At 41.5% G+C, this 27,263-nt stretch overlaps 2 protein-coding genes and 1 long non-coding RNA gene across 19 annotated transcripts in view; 1 reads left to right on the top strand and 2 right to left on the bottom strand.

Moving 5' to 3' along the window:
• The window catches only part of LOC146490539 (stonustoxin subunit alpha-like), a 164,984-nt gene that overhangs the window by 56,855 nt on the left and 80,866 nt on the right, over positions 1–27,263 (bottom strand). For 10 of the 17 annotated variants that reach the window (XM_085152984.1, XM_085153005.1, XM_085153006.1 and 7 more), the window contains 2 exons: positions 18,924–18,970; positions 13,731–18,775 (listed from right to left, as the gene is read on the bottom strand). The exons of 5 other annotated variants lie outside the window; for them this stretch is intronic. In XM_085152984.1, the coding sequence (XP_085009110.1) occupies positions 18,240–18,775; positions 18,924–18,970 (583 nt within the window). In that variant the 3' untranslated portion in view covers positions 13,731–18,239. Of the gene's footprint in view, positions 1–1,200; positions 2,053–13,730; positions 18,776–18,923; positions 18,971–27,263 lie in introns of those variants that run through there. 2 more of the 17 variants (XM_085152995.1, XM_085152992.1) reach the window with 2 other exon arrangements.
• LOC146490542 (uncharacterized) lies at positions 4,971–6,726 on the top strand. Its single transcript, XM_085153102.1, has 4 exons — positions 4,971–5,750; positions 5,929–6,171; positions 6,315–6,458; positions 6,530–6,726. Exons 1-4 carry the CDS (start codon positions 5,684–5,686, stop codon positions 6,607–6,609), a joined length of 534 nt encoding a protein of 177 aa, XP_085009228.1. The 5' UTR covers positions 4,971–5,683; the 3' UTR covers positions 6,610–6,726.
• On the bottom strand, positions 20,323–27,257 carry LOC146490541 (uncharacterized). The gene is made up of 2 exons (XR_014872704.1): positions 23,387–27,257; positions 20,323–23,134 (listed from the first exon to the last, which is right to left on the bottom strand). It is a non-coding gene; the product is annotated as an uncharacterized LOC146490541 (long non-coding RNA).

Raw genomic sequence — 27,263 nt, 5'->3', positions numbered from 1 at the left:
CCGACCGTGGACCCAGCAGAACTGGGTTCAGATCTCTGGGGCCACTTACATCACCTTCATGTCCCGGGTCCATGAGAGCTCTTCAACACCACCTGGTGTTGAACTCTACAGGACCAGTGACTGTAGTACAGAACCATCACTGTGTGAGGACACAAACCAGTATGTTTGATGGTGAGGACCCAGTAAACGATCTAAATACTGCAGATTTAAGATAAGATAAGATGACCTTTATTAGTCCCACAGGTGGGAAATTTGTTCAAAAAGATAAGAAAGAAACTCAGAATGAGCAGAGCTGCTGTAACAGGCTGCCGCACACGCCGCAAGTAAAGAGGCTGATGCTAAATGATGAGGTCACTAAACAGGAAGTACAGAAAGATTTAACTGTGTGTCACATGATGATGTCACAGTCTCTCCCTGTGGGAGGGGCCTAAAGTAGGCATGAGCATTACAGCCATTTCCTCCAGACTGAGAAAACAAAGCTGAAGCAGAGAAACTAGAGACAGAGCAGCAGCAGCCACACAGACAGGAGGCGTCTGCATCAGTGACTCTTTGACATTATGTCCACATCAAAGCAGACACACACTGGGACAACACACAGGAAGATGATGGACGAGGTGGGAGGCGGAGCTAGTCTCCAGTTTCACCAATCACAATCCATCAGGACCGTTCATCAAATGAAACGCTCGCGTCGTAACGAGACGTCGACACGACCAAACGCCATCACAGACACGTCTCTGCTCGCTGTCAGAAGACGAGGACGATGAAACAGGAAGGATTGAACTCTTCTGTGACATCAACGCCAGCAGAGGCTGAAACACATCCTGACCTTGAACATCACAGATCCCCACGGGCACACTCCCATCTCACACATCACATCCTGTAAGAGGAGGAGAGCGCCGGGGTCGTGCTCAGGAGATATGAAGTTCAGTTAGAGCAAAGAGCATAAAGCAGCATGTAAACAAAGTGCACAGGGTTCATTCATGTTTGCAGGGCGCCCATCACTGCGCCGCCACAGCTGGAAGTGTGTGCGAGTGTTCAGTCACCCTGCAGGGATCTGTGATTACTCTCAGAGAAAACCAATCATGATACAGACACTTTTCTTTCTCCCTGCTGGAGGTTGGCTGGACTTCTTTACTGTCCAACAGCTGAGCTGGACAGAAACAATCCCAGGTTTCCCTGACTGAAGGTCACCATGCTCACCTCAGCGTGGGAGGAGTTTCAGGCCTTCAGACAGACGGCTGCAGGTCAGTGCTGCACCGACGTTGTTGGGTCCTGAGTCATGGGGACAGCAAACGACTTGTCAAAGCATCTGCAGGAGAAGAAAGCTGAACTTTATTAAGCAGCAAAAGGACATCAAAGCACTAGATGTGAGTAAAGAGCTGCTCCTCGGCCCCATCATCGTGTGCTCGCTGCAGCTTCTACATCAGGTTCTAGTGGACAACCATGAACCTGAACTCAACACCTGAAACTGTCCAGCAGCTCTTTGTGTCTCCACGTCTCTGCTGGATGGACTCACCCACTGAAGCCAGGACTCAGTGTGGAGCTGGGTGTGGAAAACGTCCTGTATCACCATCACATGACACAGAGGGTCCACAGAGGGTGTCACGGGTAAGCTCACGGTCACTGGGAGGCTGAGTGTGGAGTCAGTGTTGCTGTGGTTTGTGTGTGTGTGGAGATGAAACACACCAGTGTGTCCTGTCACATCTGTTTGACCTCTGTCACAGTGAGCTGACCTCTGCTCCTCCTGCGTCTCTCACTGGACTAACTTTGTTAGCTGGACAACGATCGTGTCCACAAAATGTTTCCTTACAAGGTGAACGACGTTTCATTTAAACTGAATCTTAGATTTTATTGTGAAAAACCTCCTTCAAACATGTCCGAGCGTTACAGAGTCTGTGGATTTTCCCACAGACGTTGCTCCTGTGCTTCCACAGCTGTCACACAGACACATTACCGACTTCATGTCCAACGAAAGCTGCCAGATTTGTACTTTTCCACATCCTTAAATGTGTTTTCAAATTAAAAGCAGCACTTCCTGTTTCCATGGAGGAAATGTAAACCACGTGGAAGCTTTGAGATGTAGTCCCTGTAGTGTCTACTCCACAGTGGGAGCTTGTGCACTCTGTGTGCTGGTGTGAACACTGAGCTGAGAGCATCAGCGACCATAACCATCCATTTCTTAAACACAGAGGTCTCTGCTGTGGTTCCTCTCACTCACCACCAGGTGAGGATTTCCTGTCATTGACACTCACTGGACCCAAACAGGTAATTCTAGTGTAAAAAGCTGTTTGTCTACGAGCTTGTCTCTCACACTATCATGTGATTTCCTGAGGTCAGATGGCCCAGGATGTGAGTGGGAAGGGATCTTAGGGGGACACTCCAACAGGGTTAAATCTGGGACTCTTCACCATTTGAAGATTTAAGCCCTAGAATTGAAGAAGCTTCTCAGATGAAGGTGAAACGTCTTCAAGCAGCTTAAAGAAGTCCAGACGCTTTTCTTTCCAAGCTCCTTCGACTACGATGACCTGGATGAACCTTCATGGACATACTGACATAAACTGATCTGTAGAAGAAAATGTAGAAAAATGACTTATATGATAAAACATGTTTATGATAGTTTAAGATATATTTCATACATCACACTGACTCCACTCTGACATCACTGATCAATAATCAAACAGATCAAACTGATTGATCAGCCATCAGAGGAGTGGGATCAATGGAGCTGCTTCTGTTCCTGATGTTTGATCCTGGACCTGCAGAGGAGACACGACAGCTTCACACAGAAACACAATAAAAGAATAAGTGAAAGCAGAGAGAACCAAGTGAAAGTGAACAAACACCTGTAACTGTGAGCAGCACGACTCTCCATCCATGATGTTTCCCTGGCTCCAGGCCACACAGCTGTCTCTCTCTGTGGGGCGTTTAAGGGTCAGGCTGAACCGTCCGCTTTTCACACGCTCGTCTTTCTTTCACTCGGTCTATGTTGCAATCTGGACTGCAGAAACTGACCCTTTGAAAACAATGATGCATTTTAGTCATATGATGCAGTCATGTGACCAATTAAACTGAGTGGGTGGACGGCATTATACAGCAGTTCTTTTGTTTGCTCTCAGTTTTGACAGCCCTGTTAAAGATTAATATCAGTTTATACATGCTGCAGATAGCTCCACATAAAACTTTTCCTCCACATTTGGCAGCGAAGCTTCAAAGAGCCGGAAAGTAAATAAACAGCACATGGAGATGACTTCCTGTGTGAGGCTTCAGTGTTAGTGGAGCCGCTAAAAGTGGTGGATCTAAATCTGCACCTCAAAGTGCGTTTGCATACAAGTAGAAGGGGAGTGAGTGGGTCAGCGCTCAGGGCTCAGACACTAAGTTGGCCTTAAACACACCATTTATTTCCATGGAAACAGACACAACCAGAGTTACAGGTTAAAATCCCCTATACAATAAAAAGAGTCTCAACACGCTAAAAACCAGCCGCAGAAATAACTCTACACTGTCAACACAAAGGCTAAACTAATGTTTCCATAGGCTAAAATTCCCATAATGCCACAGTCCAGCCACATGCGGGCAGATGTTCCTGACCTAAACAACTGGCAGCTGTAATTACAGCAAAGGTGGTTCTACAAAGTATTGAGTCAGGGGGCTAACGCACACCCCACTTTGCAGTTACTTATTTGTAAAAAATGTTTGGAATCATGTCTGATTTTGGTTCCACTTCTCACGTGTTCACCACTTTGTGTTGGTCTTTCACCTGGAATTCCAATAAAATTGATTCATGTTTGTGGCTGTAATGTGACAACATGTGGAAAAGTTCACAATACTTTTGCAAGCCACTGTATTTTGAGTCATCATCGGAACATGAGACGTATGTCTCACCTGCAAGAAGCTCAGTCTCAAACCTGTAGTAGACAGTTCAAGAAAGTAATTTTTAATCTACACAATAACTGTCAACTAAAGAGCTTTTTGAAGAAAGAGTAACAATAAGTTAAAACAGTTTTATTTACCTGCATGGCTCAAGGACAGTCGCCAGCTTTTGGATTGTTACCACTTGCTGCTGGTGTATTTCCTCCATACTAGTGGGGCTATCTGTAATGCATCTAATTTTGCTTTTTTTTTCAGTGTCATAAAGCTGTTGAATATTACTTGAAATAGTCTTTTGGCACAGCAGTTGGAAAGTTGGATCACCTGATGCTAACTTCAGCACATTTTGTCCGATGTTGACTTACTAATTTAGGTCCTGAAGCCAGTCCAGGTTTGGGCTGCCAAACTGGGACTACTAGCGCTAACAGCTCCGGCAGTTTCTGTGCTCGCTGCAAAGTGTTTTGCATTTACATGGTACAGTAACGTTGAAGTGCTTCGGTGGTATGCAAACTCATTTTTGCACAGATTGAACAAAACCACGCTATAATCAAGGCTTCCATTGTTGCTTCCATGTTTAGTGGGTAAAAAAAAACAAAACTTCACATTTTAAAAGATGTCTACTAACAGTTTCTGAATGGTACAGAGCTGTATTTCACAGTATTACAAAATAAGAAATTTGTAGTGAAAACAAAATGAAGAAAATACTGTTTGCTGTATAGCCTAAAGAGCTTGGAAGCTGCAGCTTTTTTTGCACTATCCTACTGTATATCCTGTATACTAGTATACAGGATATACAGTAGGATATACAGTAGTGTATTACTGTATACTAGTATTCTTATTGTATATATTGTATGTCTTACTCCTCTGTTCCTCTGTCTCTCTTGCTGCATTGAGCATGTGTATGACAAAAGAATTTCCCTCGGGATAAATAAAGTTCTTCTTATCTTATTTTATCTTATATGCTATATAAATTTTCATTGAAGTCTCATGCTGAATTGAGTAAATATGGCAAACTGTACTGCAAAACTATTTTTTTTAATAATATTTAACTAAATATTAAATATTTAAATATTTAATATTTAGTTAAATAAATATTTAGTCAGAGTTAAATATTGAACTATTTAACTTACTTTTTGAGTTATAATTACAGAACAATTTGGAAACCAAACCATATTGAATTTTGCACTACCTGGACAGGGCAGTGTAAATGACCATGGCAGACCCCATCTCATTTGAAAGCTTTCCAGCATCTTTATTAACACACGGTTGCTGAAACAGAACACTCAACGGCTGCAGCTCTCCCACTGCCAGCTGCACACATCACCAAGAACGACAAAAAAAAAAACACAGGAAAGAACAGCTTTTTATGGCGGCGAGGCATGATTGCAGGTGCTGCGCAGATGCGTCCATCTCGCCTGCAGCAGCATCACAGACCACGACCCGCCACTGGCAGTCTACTGATAATTAGGTTTTTGAAGTCAGGACATGATCCCTAATAGACACCAGTGGAAACAATTAATGGTTCATCTACATGCAACCCTGATACTGAGTGCAATGGTGTGTGTGTGTGTGTGTGTGTGTGTGTGTGTGTGTGTGTGTGTGTGTGTGTGTGTGTGTGTGTCCTCCAGTGTTTCTGAATGTCAGTCCAAACCGTCCTCAGTTCTTCTCAGGAGAGTCTGTGACTCTGACCTGTGAGGGGCTTCACAGCCCTGATGGTTGGACCCTGAAGAGAAGAAATTACATAGAAATAAAGAGCTGTGGTGAAGACTTTGGCCAGTTTGATGGTTCCTCATGCATCATCTCAGATCTGGAAGCGATGTCATCTTACTGGTGTGAGGACAGATCAGGACAGAAGAGTGACGAGCTCAACATCTATGTATCAGGTACAGAATCTTTGTGATGATTTGGTGTCTTTTTCTGTTGTTTTTGTGGTGATTTGAGACCTGCTGCAGGTGCTTTTATTTGCTGCTCATGTTGTTTATAAGTCTGTTACAGAGTTGCTGTACAATCATCCACTAGCTTCATGAGTTTGTGTTTCTTTGTCTGTCTGTACTTGTTTAGATGACGTGATCCTAGAAATGCCTGCTCTGCCAGTGATGGCAGGAAGTAATGTCACTTTGAGCTGCAGACCTCGTTATGACATTTACAGAGTCATGTCCATCGACAGGGAGTCTGACAGGGAGAGCTTCTCTGCAGTCCACACCATCTATAATGTGCAAAGGTCTGATGAAGGCGTCTACAGCTGCAGTGTAATCTACACTGATATGGTGATGGTATCAGGTCATAGCAGGCTGACTGTTGCAGGTATTTAAAGCTAACAGCAACACCTGTTTCTGATTGAGTGACAGCTCATGCTGAAGTAGAGTGTTGACCTTCCAGTATTTAGCACCTCAATGTGACTGAAACACAAACTTGTCCTAATTTCCATGTGTTCTGCTCTTCCTCAGCTCCTCGTCCTGATCCCACATCTCCTTCTCCTCCTCTGTCTGTGTCTATGCTCAGAGTCTTCTGCCATCTGCTGGTTGTAAGTCTGTACTGCATCTCCACCATCCTGATGCTGTTGATCTGCTGTAGCAGGAACAGGAACTCAGGTGAAAACTCAGATATGCACTGACACAGACTCTAATCCACCTCCATTATAACATCTTAACTCTGCCTACAGGAGAGGAACCTGCCATATCCATGTATGATGATGTCACTGCTGATGTCACCACTGATGTCACCACTGAGCATGAGTTCTGAACTCAAATCTGAAGGAGCTGCACTGTAACATTTATGCCTAAATATTTCCACATGTAGCATCAAGCTGACTGTTTTCTGTCTTGTCTGCTCATGCCAGTAAAGCTTTGTGTGAATTTGTCTCTGGCTGATTGGAGTTTACTTTTAACTGAAAAGTTTGACCCACAGGTTAGCTTCTCTAATCTATCATGTGACCTCTTGTGGCAACTATCTGCAATATTCACAGAGATGGAATGAAGTCAATAAATAATACTGGAGATGAAATTTATTTTAATAACATTGATCTTTCAACCATAGACACAAATTTAGTGTTGACCAACAATTCCCATCAATATTTCCTGTCTGAATTAAAAGGTTTGGCTTACAGGTTGTAACTCTGAAATGACAACACAGGCACGGCTTCTTCAAGACGGGCGCTTTGCTGCATTTAAAACTACAAACACAGAACACAAAGGCTTTAAGCGCTTCGGTCTATCATAAGTAACACTTGTGCTTTAACAACAACAAAAAATTACCTCGTGGCCGCCTGCCACTTCGGAGGTCCTAGAACAATAACTTTACAGTCCTGCGCTTTCTAAATTAAAACATAAAATAATTAGAACACCATACATTACAAATTTTCACAACATTACAATACAGTTATAGCAAATGACAAATACCTTGTACAGCTGGTAGACTAACCAGGCCTTTGCAGATAGCTCGCTGAACTCCTTAGCGTGATTATTAAACGTGGGCTCACAGGCTATATTATCACGACCAAACTTCGCGATAATAGCGGTGTAACAAAACTTGTTCTTTGTGACAAGATAAACATGTCTCCTATACAAGATAAACACACCTTTACAAAATTGTCCACAGAAATGTACAAGCAAGAACATTTTAACTGCTGGAACCATGAAGATGGTCTAGAAGCCTGTTATTATTATTATTTAAATTTAAGGGAACATCTGATTCCTTCCACAGATTTTTTTTAATGACATTAATAGAGATATTTCTTTAGATTTTGTCCCTTAGAAGTAGTTCAAGAATTATTCTAGATTTGAAAGAAGGGTTTTTTTCTTCAGAATTGGGGATTTGAGTGTCTACGTAGGTTCTCAGTCATCCAGGTCATGGTAATCTGAGGAGCTTGGGAAAAGAAGGGACTGGACTTCTTTAGGTTTCTTAAAGAGGTTTCATCAGAGACACTTCTTCATTTCTAAGACCAAATGGTGGAGAGTATTTAAGCCCTGGTGGAATTTCTCCCTTAAGAAGGCTGCCGACCCACTTTTGATCATGTGACTCATCACATGAACTAAGGTCTTCTCTCAGAAATGCAGTCTTACACGACTCTCTTCTCTCCTCCTGTTATCCCCCAAAACCCCATTTCCATAGAGACTGTGTCAGCTCCCAAACAGACAAAAAACAAACTAAAAACCAACAAAAAAACAACTTAAACATAAAAAATCACAAAGAAAGAGTATCCAGTATCAGTAACAGTATCCACGACAGCACCAAAGAGTGAAACAGTGAAATGTGGATTATTAAACATTAGGTCTCTCTCTTCTAAGTTTCTGTTAGTACAGAAACGTATGACTCTGGGTACTGTAGCTCCCGTGAAAAAGAGAGCTTCATATCAGAAGTACTTGAGTCCCTGGTATAGCTCTCAAACGTTAAAGCAGATAACTTGAAAGCTGGAGATGAAATGGTGTTTCACAAAGATCATCATTTAGCCTGGAGAAATAGGGTTTCTGGGTTGGACTCTATATGAGCAGCTTCCACTCTGGTTTCACTCTTAAACACACTTGTTTGATTTCACCTGTAAAAGTTGAAAAATATTTTATTGCAAAATTATTTGTTGGTAAATTTTTTGAGGGTCAAATATCTTGTTTGATTTGAGGAATGACCTGTTAAGGTGGAAAAAATGAATCAGGTTAAAATACTTTAAATCAGTGAGGATGTATAATGTAATTTAACATGTTGATAATGGTTGTAGTGGGCTTGTAATGTAAATGTGTCTGATTAAATGTGACATTAATGCTGACGCTGCATAAACCTGATAAAACAGTTCTATTAGTGGGTCTGTGTGATCAGCATCAGTGGGTTAAGGTGAGGCCTTGACTAGCAGAACGTCATGTTGGTGACAACACATGAGCCAACATCAGACTCCGAGCGCTATGATGCTAAAGATCAGAAGATCCAGTGTGACATCATCGTTACCTGGCAACAGAAGCCCTCATCTGACTTTATTGGAGGATATTTACACCAGCAACACTGTTTAGTTTGATATGACGGATTAACAACATGCTGTGATATCCAGTTCATCTGTAATAGATACTGGATCTAATCAGTCAGCAGATATTTGATCAGCTTATTTATAACTATACTAGAAACAAACACAACTGTGTTGGTGATTCATGCAAACTTGCATATCAGCCTTTTAAGGTTTTGTAGTATTGAGAACAAAGAGGTTGTGTTAGGGCTGAAAAGCCCGACTTGTTCTCCTCTGCAGGTCATCAAATGCACCACAGAAGTTTGTATTTGCACAAACCTGTATATGTTTGATGGCTTTATTATTCTCTGTTCAAAGACAATAAATGTGGAAAATGTCTCATGTAGTATCAGCTTCATTTAAAATGACTGCAAACATTTAGAGAACATGTGCTGCTGTTTGTCCTACATTTCAACACTGAATGAACCCTGAAAACGTGATGGCAGCTGGCAGATTGGAGTCCACATGAAATATCGGCTGTATGAAGACTGGAAATATAGATGATACAAATATGCAGCAAACATTTGTGGACATGGATAAACTATCTGATCCAAAAAGCAGGAAGTGACACAGCTAGAAAATGAAAGTGTGTAACAGCTGAAGTCAAATGTAATGCAGAGTTGAATCTGCACTTGGATCATCTGTGAAAGGTCCACATGTAGGGATCACATGAGTCCTGATGTTTGTCAGTGCAGCTTGATAACTCCATCTAATGTGGGCTACATATACTGGGCTGGTAGCTCCACAGTGTTGGACAGAAACTAGTAAATGTGCAAATTTAAAATCATCGTCTCTTCTAACACAGGAGCCATGTTGAGTTTACAGCCGACCACCGGCAGTCTGAAATGGAATGAAGCCCATTGACAGCCAGCAGGTCTGAACAGGAACTCACCCATTTGTATGCAATGATGTGGCTGCAGCTGACACAGGATTGGTTCAAACTAAACATCAGACACATTTCACAGAGTTCACAAATAAACTCACGTTTTTATCTTTGAAGATGATCATAAAGTAGAATTGATGGTCCAGTAGAAACAGCAGGAGGTTTGAGCCCTTCTGATGCAGCAGAAACAGGATTTGGAGGAAGATGTTAACAGATTAGAAAGAATTGTACACTGTGAATCAATGCAAGTCTTTCTAGATAGACAGATCTTTAATAATCCCTCAGGTAGGTTCCTCTGGGACAGTCACAGATAGAGACTCCAATTCTGACGTCCTTTGAAAGTTTGAATTTGAATTTTCATCACTCGTCATGTACACAGATGTTAATTCTACATGTTCCTAGTACTGAACTCTAACTCAATATGAAGAAAATGCTCCTACTAATCTGCATATATGTTGATATCAAATCCTTTTCCAGCACATGGATAAATCTCTATAAATCTTTCACTCTGATCAGAATGGGCACAGTGTTGTTATTGCAGCTGATGTTTGAAAAGCTAAATGTCCATTTTAAAGTGCTCGTGTGTAGGATTGTGTTTCCTTCCTTTGTGCAGTTCTTACAGTAAACATGTTTGAATGTTTCCTGTTCCCCTGATGCTTCTTCCTGTTGGATAAAGTTGGTTTGAATAACATGTTCTTACAGGTTTCAATGAACTTCAAACTGTGATCCACTTACAAAACTGTCTCATTTTATTGCAACGATCCACATTTGCATCCATTCACGGTACATTTGACATCTGAACACGTTTGTACACATGATGAAAGGACAGATGGTGTTTGTGTGTCCTTCTTAAACTTAGTGTGAATGTTTCATCATGTAGAACGACTTAGAACAAAGTCTTTGGGAACATTTGGAGAACACGGTTAGGAAAGTAACATCCTGGTAGAACATTTTCTTAAAGCAAAGCAGAGCTGCAACATGACTGTGAGGATTCAGAAGAATAAAGTCAGAATACTTTATTATTATGAAGACTAAAGTGCACCTTAATGCTGCCAATGAATACACATGTTCTTTGTGAAAGCATGTGTGAGCACAGCTGATATGTATTACACTGACCCCACTCGCCCCATTTCTTCATCCACTTCTTGCTCTTGTGCTTGAAATGAGATGCAGCAAAAGTAAGAAGCCTCTAAAATCCACAAAAAGGGGGCTTGTTAGATCAGGATGTTGGATGTGATCCATAGAAAACATGGATAATACACCACTTTATTTGAAGACATCTGTAGCACTGCCTCAGTTCTGGATGTTTCCACAGACTCCTCTGTGCACCTAAAGAAAAGGTCAAAGGTCAGCAGCACATGTAGTTGGGACAATTCTTCATTTACAAACAACAGTCGCACAAACTACACAATTATTTTCCTCCAATTAGGACTTTTCACTTGCAGAAATGGTCCTGTGTGATTTCTAGGCTGTGATATAAAAACTAGTTCCTGATGGCAGCGATTCACTCAGTAAACATGTGTTTCCTTCACCAACCTCACACACAGATCCAATAAGATCAGGAAGTGGGCAGTATAGTACAATATGTGTTATTTTGTACTGTACTGACAAACTAAAGATCTGCTGAAGTGTTGGAAATGATTCAGATGTTTATTTTGGACGATACAGCAGAAGATCAGACATGAAAGTGGAGATAACACAGAAGACCTGCAGCAAAGGGTCAGAGGTCAGACTGGGCCACTGGATTAAACAATGAGCCAATGATCATCAAGTAGTGACTAAAGCAGAGCCCTGACGTTCTGACATTTATCACACAGTTAGAACAAATGTCTGCTGATGACTTCATCTCATGAAATGACTGATAGATGTCAATTCATTGATCAGCTGAGCTGCTGCTGCTGATCTTCATCGTGCACAGAAACATTCAGCTTGTTTCAATCAGTAAATAACTCCCACTACTCTCAGTTTGAACTGTTCCCACTCAAAATGCTGTGAGAACAATGATCATTGTAGAACTTCACAAACATCACGTGTTGTTTTCCACATGTAAGATCAGCAAACATACAGAAACTTCCTGTTGCCACACACGGCCTCTAAAATCTCTTCCACGGTTTCTGTCTGAAGTCCACTCTCTGTGTCGGATCCACAGGAAACAACAAGATCTTATTAACATGGTTTTCAATGTGTCTCCTTACAAAAAGTCCAACCAATGAACAAATGTGTATATTTGTGGAGGCCGAACAAAAGCATGACACATTTCTCTGTTTCTATAAACTGGTGTCAAACACAAATATGAAGAGTTTCATTGACAGACTCCAAAATGCCCCCACAGTGAATCAAAGGGAAATCCTACAGTGTGGCCAGAGAATCTTAATGGCTCCAACATCAACACATCCACAATGTTGGATCCAGTTCTTCCTCACAGAGTTACTAAGACACACCCTCTGCCAGCATTACAACAGCTCCACCTGCTTCACCTGCCTCCTCAGCAAGGAGTCAATCAAACACAGCTAGTTGAGTCATTTCTTGTGTGAGTCTAAAGTGAATCTAGTGTTTGAAAGTCCACTTCCTGTATTTGTTGTTGAAGACTTCTTCAGCTTCTTCTCAAGGACATCAGCTGCTTGTTTGGCAGCAGAGGCAGTTAAGAAGCTTCCTGAAAAACACTGAACAGTGAGTTCACTCTGGCATATGACAAATTCAGCTTTCTATGTGCAAATGTGTCTGTGTCAACCTTTCAAATGCTGTTGAATCCAAAACATCAGCGGCTCCTTGGCTGCTCACTTCATGCACTTCTGTCTTTGTGACAGTCCAATGACATCACAGCTGTTTCCACCCCCAGTGTCTCAGGACTGGACACCTTTAAACATGTCGAGGATCAAACAGCCGTCCAGCTAAACATACATGAAACTATCAAAGCTGACAATCATTCCAATAACATCTAATGGTTCATATATATAGACACAGCACTACAAGGAAATGGCTCTCAGCATCTGGCTGTGGTAACAAATGAGTCCCTGTTTGTGTTCAGATTGTGTGCATGTTTTAGACGTGTGTCACATGTAGAAATACAACAATCCCACAATGACACAAAGATTGGTTTGACACAACTGTGCAGCTGTAAGTTGTTTCTAATGATTCATTGAAGCTCTTCTAACATTCTGGAGACGATCAGTACATGAATCTGTTCAACACGACAACAATTTGACTTCAATGTGAACGTTTGCCATTAAATAACCTTCTTCATCCAGCTGACAGCATCCTTCATCCTATGATATTAACAGTTCCTCCTGTTGATGACAAACCTCTGACATGATCTGCTTGAGGAGCTTTTTCATGTGAAGCTCTCTGAGCTCAGGGCTAAGCTGCTGTGTTTCATCTTTAAGAGCTGCTGCCTCCTCGCCGGACTTGTTCTTCTTCTCCTAATGACACCATTTCTGCTTCATATCTTTCACTGGGCCTAAAACAGATGAAGAGTAGATCTGCTGCTGTTCACTGTTTGTGTCAATATGGAGAAATATGAACAGACAAACACAGCACACACTGTAAAAACTGTGATTTGGGTTAATTAGTATCTAATAAATGGTAAATGGTAAATGGACTGGTTCTTATATAGCGCTTTTCTACTCTCATGAGCACTCAAAGCGCTTTACACAACTTGTGCATTCACCCATTCACACCCATTCGCACAAGCACATCTCTCTAAGTGCTTTATAGCTAACATTCACACACATTCATACTCCGATGGATGTGTGTGATGTGTGTGTCGGAGAGCAATTTGGGGTTAGTATCTTGCCCAAGGATATTTGGCATGCAGACTAGGCGAAGCCAGGAATCGAACCACCAACCTTCCGATCAGTAGATGACCTGACTTTCACATTTATTACAGGTAATAACTCTGATTTTTCTGTGTATTATGAACTAAATGTATCCTGATACACACAGAGATGGATGAGCAGAGGTCACATGATGAAAGAACAAACATGGAGTCTTTGATTTATTTAGATATTTATTGATGAATGCAAACAAACCCTGACACTGAACCATCGTCCAGCTTTCACAGAACAAACCTGATCACATGACCTGCTGACCCAAACAGTGAAAAGCTCCATGGCAACAACAACAAACAGCCTCACATATGTTAACAGAGGCTGTTAGAAGCACAGAGTCTTTACAGTCTTTCTCCTGTTTGTACACAGATCTCTGCACATCTTCATCACAGTTACTCACAGACGTGCAGAGTGTGTGGATATCAAAGCTAAGTTTCCACCATGTTTGTAGTCTGTACTGGGACTCATGGAGCATCTCTCTATGAGCACTCAGTGCTTTAAACAGTGAGTCCCAGTTTAACCAGCAGCCTTCACACCACACATCACACAGACATGGAAACTTCAAACCCTCAGACTGAAGACACCATCAGAAATAAATCGATTGTGATGAAGATGAAGAACTGGAACAGTTTGCTGTGGTTTCTTCTGTTCCTGTCAGAAATAAGAGTCTGGCAGCACTTTGCTCTCCTTCCACATGTTTAAGGAGGAAGTGAAGAAGAGCGAGTGAGTCGTCTTCCTCTGTGGGCCCAACATCAGGCAGCAGCCACGTATTTTTAAAAACCCAGCACACTGCTTCAGAAACACTGAGTCCAGGTGACCAGAGTCATGTGATCAGTGAGGTCTTCACTCAGGACGTCACAGCTTCAGGACCTGATTCAGAGGTTTATAAGGACGTGGATCATTGGTGCTGATGTTGTGTGAGAGCTGGTGAACCATGGGGAACATAAATAACAACCAGGCCATCAGCAATTCTACCCCCAGCTCTAAAACCTACATAATACACTATACATATAGTTATATAGGTTATAGTATGTTATATATAAACGTAGCTGAAGCAGTTTAATTTGTAGCTTCACGCCGCACTTCATATGTTTGTCCACCAGATGGCAGCACAGAGGCCTGTGTTGGAAAGCTTTGAGTAATGAAGCGTTTTCAATCCAAGCTTCAGAAAGCTTCATGTGGTCATTGTTGGGTTCAATATTGAGGAGGGTTAGAGGAGGTAATCAACTTTCAAAATAACAACACTGATCCGGCCAGGTGGAGTCAAACGATGATTTAATGCACGCGTGGGGGGACCACCGCCGTACGCAGACAGCGCCGATCCCCGACTTACAGAGCATAAGCAGATGCTTTATATACCATCAGGGCTTAAATTTAATACGCCCCTTCAACGTCAATCAGATACAGGTCATACATAGGTTTGAAAACCACAAAGACTTTTAACACAGTTTAAAATAACATTGTCTCCGTCTCCACAGCAGATGCTTCCTGTCAGCCTTCTGACTTTCACTTCTCGTCTGGAACACCAGACCCACACCCTGCAAGAAACTGTTCCTCTTTTTGCAGAGACAATTTTGCAGTTGCAAGCAAACATGACTAACCTCTCACCTATAAATGAGTCTATCTACTGTGTGTGTGTGTTTGTGTGTGTGTGTGTGTGTGTGTGTGTGTGTGTGGCTCGACCTCACACAAACTTTGTCTTATGAGAAGAGAGGCCAATTCTCATGTGCATAATAACCTAACTGAAACTATATCTGTAATATGTTGAATAAATGTTTTAATCAAATGAGTGCCCCTACTTCAAAGCTTAATAAAAAGATATAAATGACTAAAAGATAACAATGAATAACCTGGTTATTCAAACAGCATCCTCCCAACAGCTCCTCAAAGTACCTTTCACAAGCACGCTCTGCAAAAGCCTGCACTTCCTGTCTACTTTGGCACAGAGTGTACTCAGAGTTAGGCCTTTCAGAATCAGCACATACACATTTAAGATTATAACAAGCATTCAAAAGCATTTAAGATGATTGATTTAACTCAACAGTTTAACGTGGATATAACTGCACCTGTAATAAAGGCTAATTGGGTACCAATATGTTTAAACATCTGAATGCAATATCAATGCTGTAGATTATGTTATTAATGTTAGTACTGCAATGGTGATGATGATGATTATTAACAATAGCAGTAAAATAGTTTCCCTAATCCCCACATCATCAAGGAAGCAACTAGGAAATATCTGCTGTGTGTAAAAACAGCAACACAAGAATCCAGAATGAAGACAAGAAACTCAAAGCTCACACACAAAACAGGTGGAGCTAATTTTGTGACGTGTTTCTGTAAAAACACCACAGAAGTGAATCATCAAAGTTTCCATGTGAGCTGATGATGCTGCTGCAGAGTTTCTGTGAACCTCCTGTGACCCCGCCTCCTCATACAGAGACATCTTATTGCTCTTCAAACTGCATCACGTGGACACATGTGATTGTGTATTGTAGTATTGATCCCAATGCTGGTATTAGTACTGGATCAATAACACTGGATGGATGCGTTCAGCATGGAGCCCCTGAGCTGTGTTACAGACAAACATGGAAACTGACAGGTCTGTGTCATTCACAGTCTGTAACACTTCTAAACAACAGAGGCTGACCCAAGTGCCTCAGAGCCAGGCACGCTCACATCACAGCTCTCTAAATAAGCCAGTTTCAAAATAAGAGCTGAAAGCTGTGTTTGGTTGTGTTAGCTTATTATTGTGGAGACTAACATTCAGTGATCATGTGTTCAGACTCATAATGATTACTCTCAGAAATCCTGATCTTTGTATTTACTGTGTGTTGGATCAATAACTGAGATTCATCGTATCACACAGCTGTGCTGCTGCTGCTGGTGATGTCAGCACATCTGGAACAATACGAGGTATCTGCTACCAGACTGAGCAGGACGTGAGACCTGTGGACTGTTTAAAGCTGTCCCTCCACAGCTCACTCAGACCTGATCCACACCTCAGTGATATTCTCTGACTTCCTCAGTAGAGACAGAAACCATTCAGATCTGGGACGATCAGCTGACTGATGATGTCACACAGACTGTGTTTTTCAGGAACAGTGATTCTGATGTGAGCCTGCTAGCTGACAGCAGACCTGATGAAACCACATGCTCACATCTGTGAGGACAGACTGGACTCTTTGACTGCACCTTGGTTCTCCTCAGAGGTCTGTACAGGAGCATGTCCACCCCCACTGAAGATCTCAGTCACTGTGAAACATAGAAAGCTGCTTGTGTAGCCTCTGCCTCACATGTAGATACAGCTACAGGTTTCTCTGTCAGTCAGACTGAAACAGTGTCCTGATGCTGCATCATTCAGCTCTGTGCCCCAGTCAGCATCACTGTGAGCTACCAGTGTCAGTGTTTCTGCCCTTTTCCTGTAACACTACACTCAGCACAGGCTCAGCTGCTATCCAGTGTTGGACTTTGGCTTCAGCTGCTGTGATAGATCCTCTAACATAGATCAGCTCTGCTACATGTTGTTAGATAAGTGCAGCTGCCTGTCATGTCCTGATGTTTCTCTGGCTCAGCAGCTTCTCCATCAGAGGTTCACATGGAGCTGATCCAGTATCTCCAGTAACTGTGTTCTGTGCCTCACTGGTTCATCCTTCTGTCTGTGTGACGTCAGTCAGATGTTGAAGTTAAACTCTGTAATCTTCACTGTGTCACAGAGTTCAGTGAGTCCCGTTATTCACAGTATCAATCAGATCATCAGAGAACAGCTGATCAGCAATCAGTGGTGCCAACAGCACCTCCTGTGGTGAGAGGATGCAATAATGCAATGTAGCATTTTTACACTCAACACTTCCAGTCATGGAAACTGTCTGTTGGATCTGTTTGACGTTGCTTTCTTGTGTTGCTTTCTTGGTTAGAGTTCCTCACAAATGTCCAGATTATTCTTCTAATGAGGCGTCGACCATGTTTTCAGTTCTTTGGAAGAAAACATCGCCCTTTGCCATCCTTACTTTTCTTTGACTTCTTCAAATGCAGCTGAACTCCAGCTGGTATTTTATTGGACTTTGCAGCTGTTTCTGGTCATCAGTTCATTCCTGCAAACCTCTGAACCTGAACAACAATGATGCTGCATTGCTGGCTGATCCCAAAAGGTTGATTCTGTTCATCTGGACGTTTTCAGAAACGTTTGCTCACTGATCAGGTGACTTCTTCAGTCTCAGCTGACTGCAGCTTTACAACCTTACAAACAGCACATTTGCACAATGACTGAAACCAGCAGCAGCAGCACCTGATATATATGATACTAATATAATACATATACATATATAATCCATACTAATGATGAAGGAACTGAGCTCACAGTCCATTGTTCATTCAGTGAACTACTCAGTTTATTTTGGGCCTCAGAAATGCTCACTCTGTTTGTACATCACTGTCAGCAATAGACTCATTCTGCTGTGTGGACAGGAACACATGTGACATCACTTCCTGTTTGTTTGTGACTGAAGAGGAAGAAGTTTTCAAGGAATCATTTAGAAGAGTTTCAAACATCAACTGATTGAATCCATGAATCTGAAAACGTGTTTGTGAGTGAAAGAGACAGACATGTACAGACTGAACTATCTGTTCAACAGTCAGAGTGTTTCTGTAACAGGAGACACTCTTTACACCCCACTCAGCACAGGGACACTGAGGAACCACGACCCACCCAAAACCCAGGATAAAGAGTTTGAGTGAATGTGGTGTTGAAGGTGTGGAGGTGGATCAGAGTGTCAGAGGAGACTCTGTAGAAGGACAGAGTGCCAGCAGGACAGTCCACATACACTGCTGCTCTGTTAGAGACAGAGGAGGAGGAGGAGGAGGAGGAGATGGATGTTTCTCTGTTATTGTGCCTGACAGACTGAGGACCATCATCAGAGCAGCTCAGACTCCAGGACTGATCATTGTATCCAAACCAACTGTCATCACTGCCTCCTTTCCTTCTGATGCTTCTGTAACTCACTGATATATAAACCTCTCCTCTCCACTCGACCTCCCAGTAACAGCGACCAGTCAGACCATTTCTACACAGCAGCTGATAATAATAATCAAATCTGTCTGGATGATCAGGATATGACTGAACCTCCTCCACACGTGTCACCTTCCTGTTGTTGTCAGACAGTTGGAGCCATTTGTTCACTGTGTTTGTGTCGATTGTGAGTTGACAGGAATCTGATGGAGAGAACAAACACAATCCAGCTGCAGTTATTGATCCATCATCTGTTCATTGATTGACACTTTGATGATGACTCCTGACATGATGAAGATGGTTGAATGTGTGCTGCTTTGTTTTCATGAATCCCATTAAAAACACACTTACACTTCCTCAGACCTGGTGTCAACCATCGGACTCCAGCAGGCTCCACCCTGAAAGGAGGAGGGGGGTCAGAGCAGCACAGTCAGCATGCACACATGGACATTACATGGCTCTCATACACACACTGTTACACACTGAGCTCAAAGCTCGGCTCCACTGTTTTATTCAAAGAAATCTACATTTATTTATCAGCACATTTAAAAACAGCTTGAGCCAAAGTGCTGCACAGAGTAGAGAGAAAATAGGAAACATACACAGTAATTACTATAAAGACTCGTCAGAATTGAAAGCTACAGAGTACAAATGTGTTTCCAACCGGGTTTTAAAAATGTCGAGTGTTGGTGACGACCTGATGTGAAGGGCGACTGTTCCAGAGTTTGGCTGCAGCGATCGATAAAGCTCACCTCTGTTTTTACGTCTAGTTCTGGTCAGAAGCTACTTATCTGCAGACCTGAGGGCTCGACTTGGATTATTTTGTTAAAGAGAGATAAGATGGAGCCAATCCATTCAGAGATTTAAAGACAAACAACCAGATCTGGAAGTGGATTCTACCACGTACTGGTAACCAGTGGAAAAAGCTGGAACAAGCTGGTGATGGGTCGTCTAGCACAGACCCACCGCTGGAACCAGACAATTCATGAGGGAGAGAACTGTGACAGCGCCGTTCCTTCACTTGACCTCAGTCGCTCTCGTCTGCTCCCTCGTAACACTGCTCTTTATTGAGGTTACATGAATATGCATAAGTTCATTAACATATGACGTCTTACACAGGTATGAACAAGGAGTACCAGTCTGTGCATAGTGTACGTATGTGTGTGTGTGTGTGTGTGTGTGTGTGTGTGTGTGTGTGTGTGTGTGTTCCAGATGTGACCCTGTGACCCCAAAGCTGGTGCTAAGAGTCCAGTGGTCCCCCTAACAAAGGGCTCTTATACTTAACCAGACACAGAGTAGGTGTCCTCCTACACCAGGGGCCTCAAACTCGCGGTCTGCGGGCCAATTGCGGCCTGCAGGACGATAGTTTTTAGCCCCATCTTAATATGAAAATTTAATGTTAGTTTGATAATGTATGACACTTTACAGTGTTGTGTGCGGAGCTGAATTAACCCACCAATCAGGGTGGGATATGGATCTCAGGGGACACCAGCCGGGCTTGATGCAAGCAGGGAAACATTTCTCAATGAGTAAAAGTTACAGCAGCGTTGCCCTGGAGTGTTTCTTTCTTTTCTGTGCCTGGCTGGCTTCCTCCTTTCTATTGGGCAAACGCGGACATTCGCCCCAGCGTGCTGCGTTTCACAACACTTCAAAAAAAGTTGTTTTTTTAAGTTGCTGCCCAGCGGGACTTTATACGTATATAGATTTATACACACGTCAGTGGGATTTTTAGTTATTTTTTCACAGAGAGAGATCTCATATTAACTCTCAAAGTGATGCGTAGGCGGCGGGATAAAAGAAAAGTAATGAACTCAATGCAGCCCAATTTAGTCTGCAGTCACATAGCGACACCTGTTCATCGGCAATAACAGTCCCCGGTAACCCGGACTAATTATAGGGTCGCACCGTAATTTGTGGGTCGATGTTTTTTATTTGCATCACTCCGTTTGCATTGCAGCATACATGAACATTACATATATTTCAATATAATGTAAAAGCAATCAAAACAACTAACATCAGAAACAGTTGATGTTATTTGTTATATGTCACGGTGTCATTTCCGCTTCTTTCTCCTGTAACAACAGCCCGGCGCCGTGAGCAGTCGCCTTTTTTGCGCTCGCTATCCCTGTACTTTCTACCATCTGCAAACGCCACGGTGTTCGTGTCGTCATGAAAGACATGAACATCGAGCGTAAAAACAAAGGAGACTGCTACCGGCTTTTTATCTGCCGATCGCCGTGCTACGGTTGCAAGAAAAAGAAGCAGAAATGATGTTCTCTACGCGTTGAGACGTTCCCCGTCCGTCGGCTAAACGCTTGATTGAAACTTCAATGCGACAGTGACACCAAGTAGAATTATAAATGTTACATAGCCCCAAACATGTCTTTTTCAAAGCCTGCGGTGAAGAGAAAGGTTGGTGATGAGCACCGACAATTTCAGGAAAAGTGGGAAATGCAATATTTCTTTGTTGAGCACAGGGGCACCCCGACCTGTCTTATTTGCACAGAGAAAGTTGCGGTGCACAAGGAATACAATTTGAAACGTCATTACACAACTAGACATGCTGAGGTGGATGCAAAATACCAGGGAGATGAGAGAGCGAACCGGGTTGCCAGTCTTAAAACAGATCTACTGAGGCAGCAAGATTTCTTCAAGAAAGCAACCAAAGAGATTAATGCAGCAGTCGAAGCCACGTGGTTAGTGAGATGATTGCTAAAGCAGGGAAGCCATTCACAGAAGGTGAATTTGTCTAAAAGTGCATATTGCAGGCTGCAAATATAGTCTGTCCGGGAAAGAAAGGTCAGTTTAGCAACATCAGCCTTTCTGCCAACACCGCAGCAGATCGCATTTCTGACCTGTCAAGTGACATTTATGACCAACTGTGTGAGAAAGCCAAATGTTTCAGTGTATACTCAGTCGCTCTTGATGAGACCACAGACATCACCGACACTGCCCAGCTCCCAATGTATGTCCGTGGTGTTGATGACAGTTTTGAAGTGATGGAGGAGCTGCTCACAGTAATTCCAATGCATGGCCAGACCACCGCTCAGCAGATATTTACAAGCTGTGTGATGCCATTGAGAATGTTGGTTTGCCATGGAAGAGGTTTGTTGGAATAACAACAGATGGAGCGCCATCAATGACAGGGAGGAAAAATGGACTGGTGGCACTTGTTCAAAAAAAAAAACTGGAAGAGGAAGGCGTGGAGGAGGCCATTGCTCTGCACTGCATTATCCATCAGCAGGTCCTTTGCAGCAAATGCCTGAAGTTTGACAATGTGATGTCTATTGTTGTGAAATGCATCAACCAAATCAGATCCAGGGGCTTAAAGCACCGAAGGTTCTGTGTTTTTTTAGAGGAAATGGAGTCAGAAGATGGGGATGTGCTCGACTTCACTGAGGTACGTTGGCTCAGCAGGGGAAATGTATTAAAGAGACTTTTTGAGTTGAGAGCAGAAGTGAAGCCTTCATGGAGAAGGATGGAGTTAGTGTTCCTGTGCTAACTGATCCCAAATGGCTCATGGACTTAGCTTTTCTTGTTGATATAACACATGAGCTTAATGTACTGAACAAGACGTTACAAGGCCAGGGGCAACTTGTCAGTGCTGCCTATGACAACGTGAGAGCATTCTCCACAAAACTTGCGCTCTGGAAAGCTCAGCTCTCTCAGACAAACCTTTGCCATTTCCCAGCATGCAAGGCACTCGTGGATGCAGGCACACCATTCAGTGCTGACAAGTATGTTGATGTCATTTTGAGGCTACAGGAGGAATTTGATCACAGATTTGCTGACTTCAAGACACACAGAGCCACCTTTCAAATTTTTGCGGACCCCTTCTCCTTTGATGTGCAAGATGCCCCTTCTGTGCTTCAAATGGAGCTCATTGAGCTGCAGTGCAACTCTGAACTCAAAGCAAAGTTCAGGGAGGTGAGTGGAAAAGCAGACAAGCTTGGACAATTTTTGAGAGAATTGAGCCCTAGTTTCCCTCGGCTTTCCCCAATGTTCAAGCGGACCATGTGCCTTTTTGGTAGCACATACTTGTGCGAAAGCTCTTCTCCACTTTGAACTTCAATAAGTCCAAGTACAGGTCCAGACTTACGGATGATCATCTTCAAGACATACTGAGGGTCGCAACTGCTTCCTTCCTCGGTCCAAATCTGGCTCGGCTATGCGAGAGGAAACGCTGCCAGGTCTCTAGCAGCAAGGAGTAGGCAAGAGAAGCCATGTTCAGAAGAACAGTTCATTTTCTACAGTGTTCCATTCATGTTCAGAAGAAGGTTATAGAACTGTTAATACAGACATTTCAATCTAAATACAGCAGATATAGAAGACTGAAAAAAACACATAAGTTCACTGACTAAAAATATCTTATTATTATTTTATTTATTTATTACAGATTGATTTATTTTCTTATTAATTCTTAATTTGTTTATTTATTTTTCATATTTTGTGTTAAAAAGTAAAAATAAAGAAATTTGAGAAGATTGGAATTTTTTAACCATGCCTTTCTTGTGGAAAACCTAATGCGGCCCAGCCTCACCCAGACTCTGCCTGCATTGGCCCTCAGCTAAATTGAGTTTGAGACCCCTGTCCTACACCATAAATCAGTAAGAGAGGGTACGACCTCTCTCATGGCCCCAAGTGGTGTGTGCATGCCAGAGCACTCTGGAAGGCACACAGAGTCTTTACAGACTACTAAGGATCAAACCTCTATCATCATGCAATCGATTATACAACTCTAAGCATATATGAGTAAATATTTCTAAGCATAAATGACAATCAACAATATAAACCTTACAGCTGGTTTTAATAACAGAATTTATTTGTTTCTCAAATGAGAAAGAGCTTTCGAGAAACACTCCTAAATCTTTAGTTCTTAACTTTTCCAGTGGGCCAAGGTCAACATTATCTGCTAATGCTAAATAGGCTGCCGTTATTAACTAATGCTAATTTGATGTGAATTAGCATTATGCACTAATGCTAACACTTACTTTTTAACAATATGAGTAGCTAATGCTAACACTCTTTTTCCTAGCATTACAACATCTGAGCTGCTAATGCTAAGTAGGCCACCATTAGCACCTACGTCTAATTTAAGTCAAATACGCATTAGAACCTAATGCTTATATCGTTTTCCTTTGCTTTATAACAATGTGAACAGCTACTTCTAAATAGCATTAGCTAATAACAGCAGTCTAATCCAATGCAAGTTAGCCTCATTTGCATTATAACGATGTGAGGAGTTAATGCTAAGTATGCTGCCATTAGCGGCTAATTCTAATTAGGGGTGAATAATTATTACCAGCTAATGCTAATATCGTTTTCTCTTCCCTTTTAACAATGTGAGCAGCTAGTACTAGGTAGGCTGATACTAGCAGCTAATGCTAAAGCTAAAGCTAATTTGATGTGAATTATCATTACATTAGTGAGGAGTTAATACTAAGTAGACTGCCATTAGCAGGTAATGCTAATTTTAGGTGAATAAGAATTGGCAGCTAATGCTAATACCATATTTTCTTGCTTTATAACAATGTGACCAGCTAATGCTAAGTAGTTTGCCGTTATAAGCTAATACTAATTTTAGGTAAATTAGCATTATGCTAATTCCGCATAACCGCTTATGCTAACAATGTTTTTTCATACTTTTTAACAATATGAGTAGCTAATGTGAACACTATTTTTCATTCAATTTTAACTTTTCCCCTGCAATGTGAAGAGTTAATGCTAAATAGGATGCCATTAGTGGCCAATTCTAATTTTAGGTGAATAACCATTAGCAGCTAATGCTAATACCATATTTTCTAATTTGACGTGAATTAGCATCCTCCGCTAATGCAAATTCTTTTCCCTTGCATTATAACAATGTGAGCAGCTAATGCTAAGAAGGCTGCTGTTATTAGCTAATGCTAATTTGATGCAGGTTTAGCATTATCGGGTAATGGTAACACTTTTCCCTTCCTTTTTAACAATGTTTGCAGCAGTGCTAGGTAGACTAATGCTAGCAGCTAATGCTAATTTGATGTGAATTACCATTATATTAGTGACCTGCTAATACTTAGTAGGTTGCTGTTATTAGCTAATACTGATTTGAGGTGAATTAGCATTATTCCCTTTTGCTAACAATGTTTTTTCTTACTTTTTAACAATACGAGTAGCTAATATGAACACTTTTTTTATTCAATTTTTACTTTTCCCCTGCGATGTGAAGAGTTAACGCTAAATAGGACACCATTAGTGGCTAATTCTAATTTTAGATGAAAAAGCATTAAAAGCTAATGCTAGTACCATATTTTCTTGCTTTAAATCAATATCAGTAGCTAATGCTAGGTACGTAGCCATCATTAGCTAATGCTAATTTAGGTGAATAAGCATTAACCACTAATGCTAACAATGTTTTTGCCAACTCTTTTCCCTTGCATTATGACAATATAAGCAGCTAATGCTAAGAAGGCTGCCATTATTAGGTAATGCTAATTATTATGTGTGTTAGCATTATCTGCTGCTGCTAGCAATGTTTTATCTTACCTTTTAACAATACCAGCAGCTAACGCTAACCAGTGTTGGTCAAGTTACTTGAAAAAAGTAATCAGTATCTAATTACCGATTACTTCCCCAAAAAAGTAATCCCGTTACTTTACTGATTACTTATTTTCAAAAGTAATTAATTACTTAGTTACTTTTTAAAAACACGATTTACAACTTGAATAGGTGATAAAGCGATAGATCTTTCAGCCCAATTCTACTTTTTCTACATAATCCATCATACAAAATGTAATCAAATGGAAAAGTCCCTTTTTAAAACTTGTTTTATTAGTTTTAATCTTTTAACTTTATGCATCAAACTAAAATTTAATTATATGCAACATTCTCTGACTGGAAGAAATTTGTTTAACATTTAAACTTTTTTTCTGCACATTCCAGCACATAAAATATTTTTTTTGTATGTGTTTACACTCGCTCTTTTAAATAGATGCAAGTAAAACACAGCAGAAAATAAATAACATCAAAGACTAATGGTCCTGTTGCTCTATCTTCACCTGTAAAGCAGGAGTGAGGTAGGCGGAGGTTTACCCTGGTGCAGGTGTGCGGCGGTCAGTTGAAGAATCCGCGAGTTTCTCTGTGAATTTCCCATTACATCGTAGCGCACTCGGTGCTTGCTTGGAAGTTTAGGGGGGGCTTTTCGCTGTAAAAAGAAGTTTTCTTCCCACGCACAATGGACACTAATGTTTTTGTCACTTTTTATGGAATCAAACTCAAAGTAAGGTCAGTACTTCGACGCTTTAAACGCTGCACGCTCATACTCTCTTCCGCACTCGATATATGATCCACTGTTGATCTGCACACAGATGTTGTCACAAACGTCGCACTTGCTTACGTCACTGTCATGAGACATTCTCGCAAAAAAAAAATCACGGTTTTAGTAACGCAGTAACGCAGCGTTCCTACAGGCAAGTAACGGTAATCTAATTACCGTTTTTGCAATAGTAATCCCTTACTCTACTCGGTACCTGAAAAAAGTAATCAGATTACAGTAACTTGAAACGCTACGCTGTTACTTGTAATGCGTTACTGCCCATCTCTGATGCTAACATTACCTTCATTCCAATTAAGGCTATTTAGCATTAATTAACTTCATTTAGCATTAAGAAGTTTATGCTAAATAGGCTACCATTAGTGGCTAATGCTAATTTTAGGTGACTAAGCATTGGGAACTAATGCTAATACCATATTCTCTTGTGTTATAATGACGTGACATTAATGCTAAATAGGCTGCCATAAGTGACTCTTTTCCCTTGCATTATAACGATGTGAAGGGTTTATGCTAAGTAGGCTCCCATTAGCAGCTAAAACTAATTTGAGGAGAATAAGCATTAGTGGCTAACGCTAATACCCTTTTGTCTTGTGTTATAATGATGTGAAATATTAATATTGTTCTCAAACAACAGAATGAAAATGAAATATTGATTCTAACAGGGCCCATAAAAATCATTAGCTTAGCAGCATTAGCTTATCAGAGTTTCCATCATGGTCACACAAATCCCTAGCAGAGCAAAGTGGCCTACTTAGCAATAGCTGCTCAAGTTTTAGAAAGCAAAGGGAAAACAGTATTAGCATTAGCTGCTAAATGTGCACTTGAGAACAAATCTATTGTGAATTCAGCCGTGAATGTAGAGTTTCCAGTAAGCTTCCATTTCCAAATGTTAGCTGCTCCTGTCTGCCTCTTTGTCACACACACAGACTGAAATGATTCACAGCCTTGTTTCATCCTTCTGTCAGTGTCACTGACTGTCACTGAGACTGTGGACATACATTATGGGAAACATACACATAGTTGACACTTTATTAGGTACACAGTGGCCACTATCTCAGGTATAGTACACCTGTGACCTAATAAAGTGTATCTAAAGTTACAAAATGTTGTCTCTGTCCAAATATTTATGGACCTGACTGTAAGTCTACTTTTAATGAAACTCTCATCATGACTTATCAGTTATCATTAATGTTCCTGCAAACAGACTCCTTGGAGACCCCTACATAAATATCCATGTACTATCCAGCTAGACTAGTGTGTCTGTCCCTGAAAATATTCCTGCATGTGTGATTGTTCATGTCTCATTTGCAGGAAACAAAGTGAGAAGGACACAGGAAATGTTTCCAGCTCTTCCTCCTCTATCAGATATTCTCTCCATA

This window comes from Neolamprologus multifasciatus, unplaced genomic scaffold (genome assembly GCF_963576455.1).
Source record: "Neolamprologus multifasciatus unplaced genomic scaffold, fNeoMul1.2 chr03_unloc_1, whole genome shotgun sequence".
NCBI classification, from domain to species: Eukaryota; Metazoa; Chordata; class Actinopteri; order Cichliformes; family Cichlidae; genus Neolamprologus; species Neolamprologus multifasciatus.
The sequence above is the reverse complement of the archived record's forward strand: the minus strand, read 5'-3'. Positions and strand labels throughout refer to the sequence as shown.

What these genes read in the sequence shown, in the direction of transcription:
- LOC146490542 (XM_085153102.1), top strand. Translation starts at nt 5,684, where the DNA reads ATGTCATCTTACTGGTGTGAGGACAGATCAGGACAGAAGAGTGACGAG. An exon ending in GCTCAACATCTATGTATCAG is followed by an intron (nt 5,751 to 5,928) that starts GTACAGAATCTT and finishes GTACTTGTTTAG; the next exon opens with ATGACGTGATCCTAGAAATG. An exon ending in TAGCAGGCTGACTGTTGCAG is followed by an intron (nt 6,172 to 6,314) that starts GTATTTAAAGCT and finishes GCTCTTCCTCAG; the next exon opens with CTCCTCGTCCTGATCCCACA.